We start from the raw sequence: 17,132 nt of genomic DNA on the forward strand, positions 1-17,132 counted from the left end.
TGTGACCCCCTCAGACAATTAGACACTTACATACCTGTCTTCAACTGTTGCTAAAAAAGCTTGATACCTTCCACAGGTTTGATTTGCTTGAGGAAATGTTAAAAATGTGTTTCCAATGAAGTAACAATAAAAACCATGTCTTTTCCAGCCCTGTCAAAATAAATATGAAGTGATCACAAAGGGAAAGGGAAAAGGAAAGGGAAAGGGAACCAACAAAACAGAGAACTGATTTATACCACCATTACCTAACCACTAGTCAAAGGAACAATGTAACTGAAAAAGTCAGAGTGGAAGCAGACAGGATCAGAGTTTCTTAGAATTTTGCTTTATAAAACAATTTTTCATATCTAATTAATTTTCAATCAATGAATTCCACTCACAAAGGGATGAGAGGCTTTGCTGTGCACCTTTTGTGCTCAGAACAGGATTATAACCAGCACATAGGCATTATGAAATCACAAGGACAGTCTTGAAAAGCGAACTTCAGCTTGAATTTTCAGAAAGGGAATGACACCTCAAACAAGTTTGTTAATTCTTAGCTAACATTAAAACTCACTCCCAAAGTTTTGTCATTCAAATATCATTTACTGAGGAACATGCTCTCAGAGAAGGATGATGTGATCAACCACAGTTCACAAAAAAATTCTTCTGATGGTTTTTAATTTCACAATTTTGAGAGATTTTTTTCAATTTTTCTCTCTACAAGCATCCACTTCGTTCTGTAGGCAATGGTAACATCCATAAGTATGAGGAACTCTTTATTTCCTCCAACACTTGTAAGGATTCCAGGTACTCTTTAAAAATACTGGGAATAATCATCAAAGACTTTTTCTGAAGTTGTGTAAAGCAGACTTGGAAGAAAAGGCAATTTCTTCAAGGAAAACAAATACTCAATAAGATTTCCTATGACATAATAAATTTCAGTAGTTTTTTTGTAATTACTGGGTGTTATGTCATTAGAAAGCAAGCAAGTAAAAAATAGATCTGCTGACAATTCAGAAGAACCACAATAGATTAATTTTATTTAGTGGTAATAAGTTATTCAAAGTAGAGAGAACTGCCAGAGTCCACAGCAAAGCCCTGAGAACAGTATTGGGACAGGGATACGCTTCCTGCTATGGACAATTATGTAGAAAAATGTAGCCAGAGCTGAAATGCAGCTGATGGCACAGGCAAACTCTTTAGAGAAGCTTGAATGCCAATCAAGGATAAATGGTCTACTGCAGGGATAACAGGTTTGAGATTTGGTTTAAGTTCTGCAAAAAGGAAGTGAGTATTAAGAGCAAAATGACAGTCATATATTAGATTTAGTCATATTTAGTCATTCTGCCATAGAAATGAGAAGGCAAGCTCTTCTGATTATGATGAAACAGAACATATTTTTCATGGGTTTTCTGCCACCTAGGTGACAGTTTCTCTTTTTTATCATTCTTAGCAGCCTATTCAGATCAGACAGCTTTTCTTCACTTACTCTCTGGCAGCCCATGTCAGTAGTTTCCTCTTCTGTAGGAGCATCTGACATAGGTTTCCTTTTACAGATGTAGCCAATTTTCTTTTCACAAGAATGGTCTGCCCAAAATCCGTCCTGAACATACAAACAGAACCTCAGTCAACTGGGCTTTAATCTTCAAAAAAAGCTGGTTTATGCTTCTAAGTATTTAATTATTTTTTGCTAGCTTTCAATGGAGAAAATCCTTCACCTAAGTTCAATACTTAATTGCAACATCTTATTCCTATCTCAGTTCTTTTGGAGATGATTTACCATTGACTTAGACTTTCTTTGATTATCTGCCCTTCTGAAAAGCAATCCCTTGAGAGTGACTGCAATATACCATCTTTATAAAGACTGCTGATTTAATAGTTATGTTGGAGGAAAGGGAGATATCAGCTATCCCTAGAGAAATTCAGCTCTAACAGCAAAAAAACAACACCAGAAGACTGCATTCCTTAGTTAATACTTACACAAAACTTTGAAGATGCGAAAAGTTCTTTGTCAAAGTTAGAATTAATATTTTTATTCCTCATACTGCGGGGTCTCAGAAGAAACAATGACATTCAATGGGAGTTGTACTGAAAGTAAGGAACATGACACCATGTTCCCAAAATATTTTATGTACATTTTGGCTGAACAGATGAACTAAGATATTAGGAGACAAAGGGAAACTTGTGCAACATTCACCTGTACCTTAAGACTACACCTTTACAACTGTAATTTCATAGCAGTTGGTGGCAATTTCTTTTTTTTGTTTTTTAATTTGTTTTATTCTTTCAAACCCCCCTCTCCACCAAAAATGTAAAATAATCATCATGTTAATACACAGACACTTGTGCCACAATATTCCAAGTTCTCAAGACACTCAAAAACCCTGCTTCCAGCAAAAACTTTCCCAAAGCTCAACACTTCTGCTTACAACAAGAAAGCCTTGGATGTCACCTGGTGCTTGTGTCTGTCCTGTGCTTACTGCAAGGAAAGTCCATTGGTGGCTGTCACATCATTCCCTACCATGTCTTTCTAATAAGGTAGGCAGACCCTTCAAAATAATCACCTAAATCCCTGACCTTCCTAGTCTGGCAGAAATTAGCTTTGCAAAACCTTCAGACTTCCTCAACACAGGAGAACCTGCCCTGAAGCTGTGGGTCTCTGTAGGCACAGAGTTTGTGGGAACTGGGAGTGGGGCTGCAGTGGAGCCCCATCCCCAGGGGCACAGCTGTGAGCAGCACTGACAGCAATGGCACAGGGAGTGCCCAGGGCACTGAGCCCCATCCCCAGTGGGCACAGCTGTGAGCAGCACTGACAGCAGTGGCACAGGCAGTGCCCAGGGCACTGAGCCCCATCCCCAGTGGGCACAGCTGTGAGCAGCACTGACAGCAATGGCACAGGCAGTGCCCAGGGCACTGAGCCCCATCCCCAGTGGGCACAGCTGTGAGCAGCACTGACAGCAATGGCACAGGGAGTGCCCAGGGCACTGAGCCCCATCCCCAGTGGGCACAGCTGTGAGCAGCACTGACAGCAGTGGCACAGGCAGTGCCCAGGGCACTGAGCCCCATCCCCAGTGGGCACAGCTGTGAGCAGCACTGACAGCAGTGGCACAGGGAGTGCCCAGGGGCACTGCCAACCACCAAAGGGAACAGAGGGCACCCAGGTGCACTGCATGAACATGAGGGTATAAAAGGGCTAAAGAACAAGAAGAGCAGATGCTTGAGGCCTTCTGATGTGGTCTGATGTTACTCTGTACGGGCAGATGCTTGAAGCCTTCTGATAAGGTGTGATGTTACCCTGTGGGTTGAAGCTTCTGATGTTGTATGTGATAGTCTGTGTGTCGTGGCCATCTCAACTGTGACATATGCTGCAACCTATGCTGTGACAGGTGTCTAGTTGCAGCAAGATCGCTTGCTGCCTTTCCATAACTATGTTTTCAGTGGGAAATTCATGCAGTAATTTCTAGCTACTTCTTACCATGTCTTATGAGCTGCCTTTTGTGACTATATCTCCGTTCTCTTACTTTCTCATTAACTAAACCCAAACACCTCCTTGAAAAAGGTGATGTTACAGACAGGGCAAGGCTTTGCTCCATAAAAATAAGTCATAGATTCACATGGCTTCCACCAAGGACTGATCAACCCAAAAAACATCAGCAATGGAAACATAAATATACTTAGGTAGGTAAATATCAGCAAACAGAGAAGGTCAACTTATAGTTATGCATTGTTAATTTTGCAAAATAAGAAAATACCTTTGGTATGTGTACATGCTTTTTTCCCTCCTAATAAAATAGGCAAACTCTAAAGGAAGTGGTAAGTTTAATATTTTTAACTCATAAAAAGGAAAAATACAGCATCAACACAGACTGACTTTTATGCCCAGAATTATCTCTGTTCCTGTAATACTCCTAGGTCACTGATCATTGCTAGATTCCAGCAGACAGCCCTTTCAAAGCAGCCTTTAAATTGTAGGTATAGAGTCACTTCAGGAAAGGCTTTCACTAATGCCACTGCTAAGTACTTTACTACTTTTCTCACAGCTCTTCATGGGCAGTGTAGCTACAGCATAGCAATTAAACCACCTAGATCCAAGATTTATAACTTTGCCTAGAAAAATAAAATTAAGATTTTTATTTTCCTCTGAAGAGATTACTTCTCTCTAGCAACAATAAAAATTTGCTAGTGCAATTTTTTAAGGTGAATCCCATATTCAGTCAAAACATAAAAAAAGCCAAACATATCCAAAGTGTCTTTTTAGCTTCCTGAAGAAACACATTTACATGTTTGTCTGCTTCCTGGTGTACTTATAAGATTCTTTTAAAAAAAAGTCCACATTCACAAACTGAAATTCACAACTATGGATCTTGAGGGGCAGTTGCCACTACTTTTCTGCTTCTCAGGGACGACTGTGAAATTTTCTGGAAAACTCAAACAGAGACCCTTTCTCAAAAAATTAATTTCTGACTCCAAAATCGGCTTCTTCAAGCAATAATATCCCCATTTTTAAAATTGTTTTTATTTACTCTTGCATAGAAAAAACTCAAAATATAAAGGAAATCTTAAGACAATTTATTCAATAGCTATGTGACTTTACCTTTCCCTTCATAACAACACAGTCCTCTTGCCTGTTGTTTGCGTGGGTGGGTTCTCCATGAAGCCACCTAGTGTAGGTGACAGGTGTTCCATCACTCCATTCAAAATACATCTGAACCTTGAGGTCATTCAACCCGATCCACAGCTCATCAGATGGCTCTGAAACATACAATTAACAATCCTGTCACATAATGTGAAATCTCTTCTTTGTGGAAAAGAAAAAAAATTATTCTCAGGAAGTTGAAAAGGCAGCCAGGAAATTAGGGTTCTCAGACTCATAGAGGTCAGACTGATTTTCATATACCCACTCCAGTCATCAGGACAGGCCAGTCACCAAAGTGGCAATAAAATAAGGGTGTTCAATTGCACAGAAAACAACCAAAATACTCCTTTTCTGAATTATTTTGCAACACAACAAGGTTCATGTTTTTTTCTGATTCAAAACTATTTTAACAAGATATGAATAAACACCTAAATAAGATATTAGCTCCCCTTTTCCTCCTACTTTTAGTATAGTGAAGAAAGAAATGTCCTATTTTCTAATGCTAAAACACCCAGTGATGACTTTTAGAGCTGAAAACCAGAGTACTTGCAAGTTTTTCCATTATATGTGTTCCTATATTTTATTTAATTTCAGAGTAAAGTGGAATTAATGTGGTTGTTGGATTTTTTTTCACTTTAAAGTTAAAGGAGTCAGCTGTTGGCTTTTGGCTTGAAGGAAACTGCAGGATTGGCCAAGGAATTTACTTCACACTATCTATTTCTGAGAGGTTTCCCATTCTGGCCCACTGAGATACTGCAAATATCACCCTCCCAGCCAGTCACTTGAATGACAGAGAGAGTCAGTTCTCTTCCCTTTCTCCTTCCCTCCTTTAATTATTACACCTAAGTGTGATCAGACCTCATAGCCCATCCATAATTTCTTACCATCTCTCCACCCCTAAGACTTCAAATTCTCAGGCTCCATTTTCAGACACACTCCTTTACCCTTTCTTGCAGACCAAATTTTGTGTTCAGGAATCTCCCAAAATTATGGTTCAGTATCCTTGTGGAAATGCTTCTGCTAACACATTGAAAGCTGATCCAATTCTACTGCCCATCATGCTCTCATTCCCTCCTTGCTCACTGCCATCCATGATCTTTAATTTATTTTTGTTCAGTTACCTCTTAAAATCTTTCTGTCTGTGTTCACTGAGCATTTAGCACAGCAGAGGCATTGTCCATGCTCAGGGCTCCTACAGTGGTGGGCTCACACCATGTAATATGAGCAATACACAACATTCTTCAACAAAATAACTACATCAAAGCCATCTAAATAAGCCATGTAAATCTACGGAGTCTCTTCCTACATAACATCTTTTTCCTCACTTCTTTTTTGCAATCATCTCTACAGCTGTATGACTAAATACCAAGAGAGGTTTTTTTCCAGCAGTTTGTAAAGCTGCTTCCCATTCTCAGTCATGCTCTGGGCCACACTTGTGCCATGTCACATGCTGGACTTCCGTGTAAACATCCAGAATGCACTTCTTTATTCTTCATGTTCCTCTCTAAAGTTCTCCTTTGTGGGTGATGCCAACAAAAGCTCAGCTACCATGACAATATTCACCTCACTGTACCCCTTCTTCCTTTGTTTTATCATGGGACTGTGAATTGTTTGGCACAAAGATAGACTTTTGTTCTTTCTGTACAGCAGTGCTCTGATGCAGACAAGATTTTTCTAGGCATTGCAATACATGGTGTTCTCTCAGTGGTGAACAAGGGTAATCTGACACAGTCATAAATTGTCGTAAAAGGCTTCTCTAGTTGTTACAATTTTACTCCTCTGAAAAGAACACTTTCAAAATAGTCTGTTGCTGCTAGTGTGTCATTTGTGAGAAGCCTGGTTTCCTTCATGATTATTTGCCTTTCAAAAACACTCAGTTTTACAGAAACAGAATAGCAGTCAGTTCAGGAAAGGTCTTTGGAGGAGGTATCAAACTATGAAATAACCTACTTTGTATATGTAACGTGAAAATACAACTAGTTTTCTTTAGAATCTAACTTCTATCAAATGCCCTGATATCTCATCAAGAGGTCCCACCTTTCCTAAGAATATCTTTTAAAAGAGTAAAAGTTTCATGAGAGACCAAGTCACTCTTTCAGGAATGTGAAGATAAGCACAAGTTGTCATAAGGGTAGCTAAGATACAAAAGTAAATCATATCAGCTGCTTTGGGATTTCCACTCCAGGACTGTTGCTATGCTGCAGCTCAAAGCAGATGGCTACACTTTGAATGAAGGATAAACTAACTCATCTTTACCTGGCACTGAAAGCACACGTAGGATCAGACACTGCCAAGAAGCACATGTAGGTGTGAACCTGCTTCTTGTATCCAAAAGCAGTAAAGTGTTCCTTTGTGCAAGAGCAGGTTCATGCAAAGCAATAGCAACCATGAAATTGCCTCAGAGTCAGCATGGCTGCATTCTCCTAATGAACACATCTTGCACCTGCAGACTGACTTGCCTTGCAACAGCTCAAATATGTGCTCACAAACCAAGCACATAAATACCGTATTTGATATGGGACACATTTGATTTGTATTCAGATATGGATCTGAATCCATGTACTGGGACAGATGGACTTGTGTTTCAGGAGAAACACAACCAGCATGACTTGAAAGATTAAGGAGTGGCAGTGTTAATAAGGACACAGATCTTCCCAAACTGTCTTGGACCAGCAGGCCTCACTTCCCCCCCATTTATTTTTGAACATTGATTGTAAAATCCTTTTATCTTATGAAAAAGTTTTAAATTGCTTTAACCTATATAGAAGGAGAAAGGAAGGAGAAGCAGACCCTAAGAAACAGCAGTTTGAAGATAATGCAATTTGCATCACTGACCACAGCTTTTTTGTAGTAGTAAATCTTGTTTGGTTTTGTGCTCCTATTCTGTGTTCTTGTTTTCTCTGATTTTTTAGATTAAAACTGAAGTCCTTTTGTACTCTGTAGTCAGGACAATTATAGGATATTATTATATCCTATTCTGTGTATATCCTATCCTCTGATTTTTTAAATATAAAATTTAACTCCTTCTGCACCCTGTGATCAGGACAATTAGTATTTTTAAACAGTCTCCTCATTTTATTAACAATTAACACATATTCAAAACACCTTCTTTACTCAGTATATATAGATACATGTTATTGTGAAAAAGTACTCACGGTACCCAAGCTGAGAAATAACAAAGCTGTATTCTTCAACATTATGGATGCTTGCCAGATCTCCATCCTCTTTCCTGCAAGATGTTAAGGCATCTTTCCATATTTTGGGGTCCCTATGAATTATGTAACAGTGACCAGCATATGACATCCATTGGTGAGGACACCTAATAGGCACATTAGTCTCTGAAAAGAAAAATTGCCGTGAAGAGTTTCAGAATTATGTTCTCAACTAAAGACTAAACATCAGATCAGAAAATATTTAACAAAAAAAATTCATTATATATTTTCTTCACAAAGAACTGCAGACTTGAAAAATATATACAGTGTTAAAAATCTGCATGAATATTTGAAAGTTGAAACTTACACACTTAAAGAATACTACAGTTGCAAACAAGTGCTTGCAATTTGAGAAAAGACAATTAAAGACAGTTTTGTCTTTTCTATGAATGCATATATGCATACTAAAATGTAAGGTCTGCAGAACGGTGCTTTATATTTTTTCTACACTGATGTCAGCACTTCTCTTTAACCCCCATGCTCATCTGTTAAGAACCTGACATTACAATACATATTGAGAGTAATTATTTTTCAAAAATCTTAGGCACTTTATGGATGAGCCCATCTGCTAGACTACTGAAAGAAATAACTGATTATACATAATCCTAAGAGAATCCAAATAAGACTACTGCATTTAAGAATCCTTTTCAGAAGCTTATCTGAGAAAATTACGCTGTCAAAGTAAACAATTTATGCTTAAAACTTGCTTTCAGAAGCTCAGTAGAAGAGCACCAGGGTATTGCCAACAAACACATTACTGCTCAGCAAACAATTCAAACTCAGAAGGAGTGCCACCTGAACATGTAACAAACAGAGTATTGCTGTTGTAGAAACAAATTATTATTCTTGCAGCTCTTTATTTATAATCAGCAGATGGGTTTAGCAAACACCAATATATAGAGTAGAACAAGGACAGCAGGTTTTCAGAAATTCTGCTGGCAAAAAAACTTGATATATATCAGAAGAAGGAGCAATGTGTTTGTTTAACAGTGTGATGTATCCTGTAGAAATGTTTAAATAGGCACCCAAATTCATGACCCATCAAGCCCTTGTTGCAGGCACATATCCTGTTTCAGCTGGATGATACTGATGATTAATAGATACTTAGTGTCATAACACACAAGCACACATTTCTGTTATAAACAGTACCTGCTCTTTCAGACCTGCAACTAAAATGTGCCAGCATGTTCTCACAAAGTTCGAGTAAAACTACTTTTTTCCCCAGGACAAGGGGAAATGCTTGGTCAGAAAGTTCTCAAGTCTGCCAAAGGAGAGGAAAGGGTGAAATAGAGGGTGGGGGAACCCCAGGAAAACAAATTGAATGTAGGTGGTGATGTTGGGAGAAATGAGCGAGCACAGAGGTGACAAATGCTGTTGTAGAAATTTGTCTGATGCTTCAGACAGCCGCCTAATCCATTTTATATCAGGTCTCAGCTGTGAGCATATGCATTGAACTTTGCTTTGCCATAAATCAGAGAACACTCAACATACCCTCCTGCAAACCACAAACACTGCATAGAACAGAAATCAGCAGGTCAGACATAGCCAGAGAGAGTCACAAAGGTATTTATGTCTCAGTGAGTCCATGAGCATCTCTTTTTCAGTTGGATGCAGACTGCGACAATATCACCCACTAAACACTAAAGCAGCTATGGCAGAACAGCAAAACTTTTGTTTGTAGATCCAGTAACAAGAGGGAACTTGTTGCAGGCCACAAAAAAGAAAAAAAATATTCATGGTCCAGTTTCTGTGGTGTAAGTCTTATTGAATTACATTGCTGGGGATTTCTTAGTACAAGAAACTCTTCAGTTCTTCATTTCAGCTACTCAGCAAAAATTAACTCTGTACTTCCCCATTCTACTTTTAAAGAGACTACTAGACAACTCAAAGCCATCCAGTTCACTTTTTCATCCTAATGGAAACAAGTACTGCTCCCTGGACATCATTTCACTTAAACAAAAGAAGCAATGCAAATGATCATGAATAAAAGGTAAAAGATAATATTACATTAACATTCAAACAATATTATTCCAAATATCAAGCTGATAAATGTATTGGCCTGCAACTGTACAATAGTTATTCCTCAAATATAGAGCAAATACTCTTGTGAAGCTGACTTTCTTGTAAGCTTGACTTTCTGAACTCTGAGAACTCTCACAGTGCTTGATTTGTGTGTCTAAAAGGCTGAAAGCACTAGCTAAAGTCAGTCTCATGATTCTGAAATTCAAATTTTTCTCTTAAACCCATCCTATGTGGTCTGATAAGACAGATGCACAGCATCTCAGCAATAACAGTAGGAGCATTTATTTCTTCTAACGAAATATTTAAAGAAACATTTGTGAACAGTGCTTTAGGATCACCACAATTTGTTGGCTTGGGACGAAATCTATGTTGGCAGTCACTTTGTGGAGTGATTGATAAATAGACAGCCTTTCCTTTCAGCATTTTGAATTTGAAATAAATACATTTCTATTAATATACTTTGCTGGGTTACAGAACAAACGCTCTGCGGCCTGAAGACACTTTGATGCACAACATGATGTGGCCCCCTGCTGGAAAAAATATTTTGTTACAAGAAGCAAAAAAACAAAACCAAAACAATCCTGCAGGTGTTTGCTTTATGAAAATCCATCTGTAATGAAAACAAATATTCTGTAAAGATTTTTCCCGACTTTGTTTTAAACACAAGCATGATTAAATTCTGTTGTAAACGTTCCTCTGTCCCCCATACTGCCTTGTTAGAGATGACAATTATAACTTCCAGGGTTAAAATTTCAAAGGCTTTTCTTTGTGTTTAATGTCAAGTGAACAACTAAGTGCATGTATAAATTTGCAATTAATTTATTTCTTAACTCAGGAAAACATAATCTGCCATGAGTTTTCCTTTACACCTTTAGAAGCTGAGGGCACCTTGCATGATTCCATACTTACTCCTTTTATTACTTCCCCCCATGGGACATTTTGGAAAATATTGTATTAATTGAACTATTGCTGATCTCTGGTTTATCTGTCATAATGTTTACTCAGCAATTTATGTTTAATTGAAAACATTTTTCTCCTCCTTCAAATTGCTGGTAAACTGAAGGGTGGAGGTGGGGGTTAGGAACAAAAGCTGAATGCAAAAGAGAGTAATGACCATTAGACACACATCTCCCTCCAAAACAAAACCCCTGAATATAAATATAAATAAAATAGCAGCCAGTCTTAAACTGGTATTATATTTACAGGCATCAGTGTTTCAGAACTGGTGTATGAAACCTGAAAAGGTGTGCAGTAGCCAGTTAAACAACCTAAAACAACCTCTATAAATGAAACTATTTGGGTATCACCTGTATACAAATACTAACGAAACTTTACATCTTAAATTAGGAAACAATTTTAACATGCATTGAAGTCTTTCTCTGCTAAAGTAATGAATGTACTTGATTTCAATACCAAATCATCAATTGAATTAATGAATTAATATGTATTTCAATATCTAATTAGTGAGACACCAACTAATTCTTGTGGTTTTTTCTCTTTGCAACAAAGCAAAAAATAATGAGGCAGAATTCTCTGTCCTAAGTGTTTTTAACAGGACTGATTCCATATTGGCAAAAGCAAAAAAAATATTAAAAAACATTAACTGTTCTTTAAGCCAAATATCAAACACTGATTTTCCAAACCATCTTTTTTGCAAGTAGTGATGCATATTAATAAATGAACTGGAAATGTAATTCCAGTTCAGCCTTCTGCTTCCAAAACCTATACAAAATAATATCAGTGGATTTAAGAGATAGAGATATGACCTGGAAAAAGAAAGGAACTTGGAAAGAACAGAAAGAAGGAGTGATGAAACAAAGGAGTAAGTTAAAGATATTTATAGTACACAGAGAGAAAATGAGGAAAGAGGTCAAAATAAGTCCTATCACTCTTCTGTCTTTCTTAAGTACGTGAGGTAAGTTTCAGCGTTACATTTCTTCTGAAAAAGTGTATATAAATACATATTTTAAATAATTTCTTAAAGAATTGTATATGCTTTTATATGTATACAAATGAATATTTTTATATTTCTATATAAAGTTCTCTATATTTATAAGACATGTAGATACATTAAAAATATCTAATTCGAAAGAATTTAAAAACAGTCTTCTACTCCACTACTGACTTGCACCAACCCATAAGTAGTGAAAATTCCAGGAAGAAGTGGATTATTTTCATTGTGTACATGAGTTTTCAGACAATTACATTATTTTAAAAACATTGAATTCATTTTTTATTATCATCAGAATCAGTTCTGCTTGGTTTTGGAAAAGAGTTCAAGATTGCAAAATTGTGGAGTTCTCAAGACGATTGAAGATTATTACACAGGAAACAGGGAGACCAGAACAAAAAGGAAGTACACACTGTTTACTTTTAGAGGTAATCTTGGTCAAACCACAGTCTACAGAGTCCTTTGCTCGATTTTACTACATGCAATAACATCTATTCCAGTTGCAGGTAGAAAACATTGGTCACAAAGAATTTGTTGAGGGTTTATTACCAAACCTACCTCTAGGAATAATGAAAGATTCTAGAGTGGCATTTCCTCGTTTACAAATATAGCCAAGTTTCTTATCACATTCCCAGTTCTCCCACTTAGCACCCTTGCCAGGATTCAATGCACCACAGATTTTCCCAGGTTCTGGAGAAGGATGACCTTAAAAACAAAACAAACAAACAAAACAAAAAACTACCCCCACAATTCCCATCAACAACAGAGTATAAGCACAACATGGTTATCCTCCCAACTCTCACATTCCCTTCTGGTCCATACTTCAACCATAAAACGCATTAACACACAGACCATTGTGGTACATGGCAGTCCTTTAGCCTGAAGGGGGAAGTTCATTCCCTTAAGAGAAAATTTGTCCACAGCAGCCACAAGTTGCAAATTCATAATTTAACAGCCTTTTAAATGTTCAAAGTCCTGGTAGAAGGTGTTACAGTGTATATGTTTATTTTCTTCGGGATTTTTTTCCTTTTCTAGATAGAGAATGTCTAAGCTCCAGAGGACTGTCTTCAGGTAAAAAAAAACTGTTCCATAAGTTAGCCGAATTCTGTACTCAGTATAAGAAAAATAATAAGCAATTATTTTGCTGATGTGAACTTCATTTGTCTAAACAACATGACAATATCAGGATATTGATATATTTTTGGTATAGTTGGTTAGCATTGATACTAACAAAAACACCTAGAAGAAAAGTAGAAGCTGTAGAACAAAATAAATTTCAGCAATGAACCAGGTGAACTTTTCAAGATCTGACATATTGTTATTAAACTTAGCTTGTTTTTTCTTTAATTTCTGACCATACGCCGCTATTCTGCATAACAAGCATTGGTGCTACACAGAATAAACACAACCAAACAATACTTTTAAAGTCCAAGATCTTTCACTGAAATTTTCTTATTTCATTATGACTTCATTACTTTAGATTAAATATAGTCTTATATTCACAGTCATGTTCTATCTTCTTCCCATAGGAGAAATAAATATGCTTACTTCAAAAATACAATTTTAAAATGTTTTATTGCATAAAGAAGTACAGCTATCAGCAGCTAGATCCTCAAAATGTCTAAGCAAAATTAGTTTTGTTTAAACACTGATAACAGTTCAATTTTTTGTCTATTACTTTAGGGCTAGTGCGATAGAAAAATCTGAAGTTTCCACAAATTCCCTTAAAATGTGTTAGTGAAAATACTTAAGAAAAAGTTCTTAAGTATTCAGTGTAATGGGGATGAGACAGGGAGGCAGAGCCAACATAAAGTCATGAAGGAGATAGCACAAATATAAGATATGTTATATGGACATAAGAGTAGAGTATTACCTTTGAATGAAATTAGGGACTGTAAGGAGTTAAGGATAAATGGAGTCCATTTCTGTTACATCAAACCCCATTTTAACTATTTCATTCTTTACAGTACAACTGAGAGTTGTCTGCAGTTTTAACAACCATGAACAGCCCCTCTTGCTGCTTTGGCTCCATCTCACAACTCTGTTTCCCCCGTCCTCCTTACATGCGGATTCTCATCAGTGCACTCAGATGACAGACCTGTAAATACCTCCACAGCCACTTGCAGTTCATCTCTTTGCCTGTGTGCTCACTCCACTGGAGAGCTATTTGTAAAGTAGTTCAATTCACTCTTCAGAGCTTGCCTGCTCAAGAAGTTTGTCCACCTAAAATGTGCTTTTGGCCTTATCTACCCAAGGAAGGCCCAGGGTGGTATACTTGAGCATGCACTTTTAGTTACTGATGATTACATGCTCAGTGAAGATAAAGAGCATTTACACTGCAGAACTTCAGACACCTACTTTAAATTAGTCTCCAAAAGATCCCTGAATAGCCGGTGCAAAGGAACAAGGCAAGGGTCCTGCAAAAAAACGCTATTACATAGGCACTCTGAATAGTCAACCAGAGATGCAGCCCTTCACCACGTGCACAGATGGCACAGAAACTTTCTGATGATGGCACCAGAGCTCAACACTGCAGCTACAGCTGTGGAGTAGCTGGGCTTCTGTGAAAATAGTCTAGCCTCAAATGTTCAGCTTGATATGTGTTACTGTTGAGAGTAGGTTAATCCTAAATGAAAATGAAAAGCTATTCTTGAAGCAAATAAAAAAAAAAAATTGAACAAAAACAAACTGGAAAGGAATTTGAAGAAAAGGAGTAAACAAACATAACCGCCTCACCATTGATCATCCTAATTTCACAAATTAAGGTTTCTACAGCACTTGGTTTCTTCTGCATTCAAAAATAAAATAAATCAGGAAAATAAGCAAATGAAGTGTCAACAAATGACTTAAAACTTTCCTATGGATTTTTAGCCTACCATTTCCCTTATGAATAATAAATTAAGCCTGGGCCATATCCCTAGAATAAGGGCCATTACTCATAGTGTTTATAATCACAACCAGAATCTTTCAGCATCAAAACAAGTCCAATAATTGCAGGAGAATAGAGTGCTAGAAAAGATATTTGCTACACAATGACCAAGTTTTTGCCTTTTGAACTGGGTAGCAAAGCATTTAAACTTACCTGGAACCCAGTTTAAGTACCGGAAAGGAGCACCACCAACCCATTGCCATCCACTGTTGAAATTCAAACTGTTGAGGCCAAACCAGAGAGCTGAACTCAGTGTGCGAGTCAGACCTGGGTAACAGAGACACAGAGAGACACTGGAAGTCCACAGCAAGAGAAAACACTCATCAAAACTCGAGAGCTGAACTCTTGTTAAGCCTTCTCTTTTTTCCTAGTACAAGTTTTAACAATTTTTAACATTCAAGTTAAGGTGGTTATGCAAAACCTGATAAACAGGTCATCCTACATCGGTTTAGTTTTTGAGTTTTGACATATTTAGATTGGGAGAATTTTATTACAACAGAAAACAAAATTACTCTGCTACCATTGATAAAAAACATGAAACTCGTGTTTTTTGGAACTATAAAATATTAAATGAATAAACTTGCAGGAAAGGTCACAAAACCAAAAATCAGTTTTCTAAAACGAAAATAAAGTTTCCCAGTGTGTATTTTCTCTTCCATAAAATCAACAAGTTTGAGTTTCACAGTCTAAAAACCTGTTGTCATTTATCAAAATACATTAAAATGCAATCATTGCCAGCACCATCTTTTTAACAGCGTATCTTGTGTGTTTTTCAGACTGATCAATTTCAGTTCTTTTGACAATGTTAAGTCAGTTAGCCAATGTTAAGGTTTTGAAAAGAATCAGTTCAAATTTATTCCTCTAGCTCTGAAAAGCACTTAGAAATATCATGCTTATGTATGGCCCTGCTGAACATTATTCATAATCAGTACTAATCAATTGTCTATCTCTGCCCTCAGTATAAGGCTGCGAAGAGCAGCTGGATGCCTGCTGATTTTTTAAATTTAAGTGTGTTTCTGCATAGTTCACAGAAAATCATTGTGCAATGTGTATCATTTGTTTCTGCTTCTACTGATGGCATCTTTCCAAGATGTTGCAATTTGTAGCTGCCTTTGACACCACAGCGATGGGCAGCACTTGAAGCATGGCAAACTTAAAAGGAGAGGTAGTTGACTGGAAAGAATTGGAATCTCAGACCTGGTTTTGCATCAACACATTAACATGCTCTATTACTTCTCCTGGACAAACAATTTGTGGTTGGGAGAACTGAGAACTGAGCATGACAGGAAATCCTAGTACTGCCAGGGTATCTGTATAATGAAAAACTGATCTTCACATAAATTTAGCAGCCATATCTATCAGTTTGCAATTAAAACACATCAACTAATAACTAACTATGCCAGCACCAGTTTGCTCCCTTGAACACTAATTTCAACAGTAATTTTCTCAGTCATTTAAAAAACAATCCATGTTTTGACCAAATCTTTAAATTGAAAATGGAAGTTTAGACAGAACAAATTGTTCATAGCATTAAAAATGCATTTCTCATCCTCTAAACTGGAGAAATATGGATTTGATTGAAGGACTATTAGATGGATAATGAATTGGCTGCATGTCTGCATCTAAAGAGCTACAGCCAATGGCTTAGAATCCAAATGGAAACCAGTAACAAGTGGAGTCCCTCTGAGGTCTGTATTGGGACCAATATTATCAATATCTACGTCACTCACATAGCAGTGGGACTAGGTGTACCCTCAGCAAGTTGGCAGATGACAGCCAGCTGAGAGGTGTCTTTGGCTCATGGAGGGAAGCAATGGCAGCCAGAGGCCTCTGACAGGCCGGAGGAGTGGGCCCATTGAAGTTCAACAAGACCAAGCACCAGGTCTTGTCCCTGGGTCATGGAAATTCACAATATCAGTATGGACTAGGGGATGAATGGACTGAGAGCAGCATGGCAGAGAAGGACTTCATGGATGAAAAGCTGGACATGACCAGGCCATGTGCACTCACAGCCCAGAAAGCCAAACGTGTCCTGGGCTGCCTCCAAAGCAGCGTGGGCAGCAGGGCAGGGAAGGGATTCTGACCCTCACCCTTCTCTGGGGATCCACTCGGAGTGCTGTGCTCAGCTGTGGGGTCCCCAGTACAAGAAAGGCATGGAGCCAGTCCAGAGGAGGCAGGAAAATTCATCAGAGGGCTGAAACACCCCTCCTGTGAAGAAAGGCTGAGAGAGCTGGAGTTGTTCAGCCTGCAGAGGAGAAGGTTCTGCAGAGACCTTATCATGGCTTTTCAATAAATGCAAAGGACTTCTATAAATTTGGAGGAAGACTTTTTACCCGGGCTTGTAGTGGCAGGACAAGGGGTAATAGTTTAAAAGTTAAAGAGGGCAGATTTAGATTGGAT

At 37.8% G+C, this 17,132-nt stretch overlaps 1 protein-coding gene across 1 annotated transcript in view; it reads right to left on the bottom strand.

Moving 5' to 3' along the window:
- LOC131567483 (macrophage mannose receptor 1-like) overlaps positions 1–17,132 on the bottom strand; it is a 42,566-nt gene that overhangs the window by 18,689 nt on the left and 6,745 nt on the right. Inside the window, exons 4-9 of the mRNA XM_058819130.1 lie at positions 14,886–14,999; positions 12,362–12,508; positions 7,774–7,956; positions 4,577–4,734; positions 1,472–1,585; positions 35–150 (exon numbers count right to left, since the gene is read on the bottom strand). Of these exons, the coding sequence (XP_058675113.1) occupies positions 35–150; positions 1,472–1,585; positions 4,577–4,734; positions 7,774–7,956; positions 12,362–12,508; positions 14,886–14,999 (832 nt within the window). The remainder of the gene's footprint in view (positions 1–34; positions 151–1,471; positions 1,586–4,576; positions 4,735–7,773; positions 7,957–12,361; positions 12,509–14,885; positions 15,000–17,132) is intronic.

This window comes from Ammospiza caudacuta, chromosome 1 (genome assembly GCF_027887145.1).
Source record: "Ammospiza caudacuta isolate bAmmCau1 chromosome 1, bAmmCau1.pri, whole genome shotgun sequence".
NCBI lineage: Eukaryota > Metazoa > Chordata > Aves > Passeriformes > Passerellidae > Ammospiza > Ammospiza caudacuta.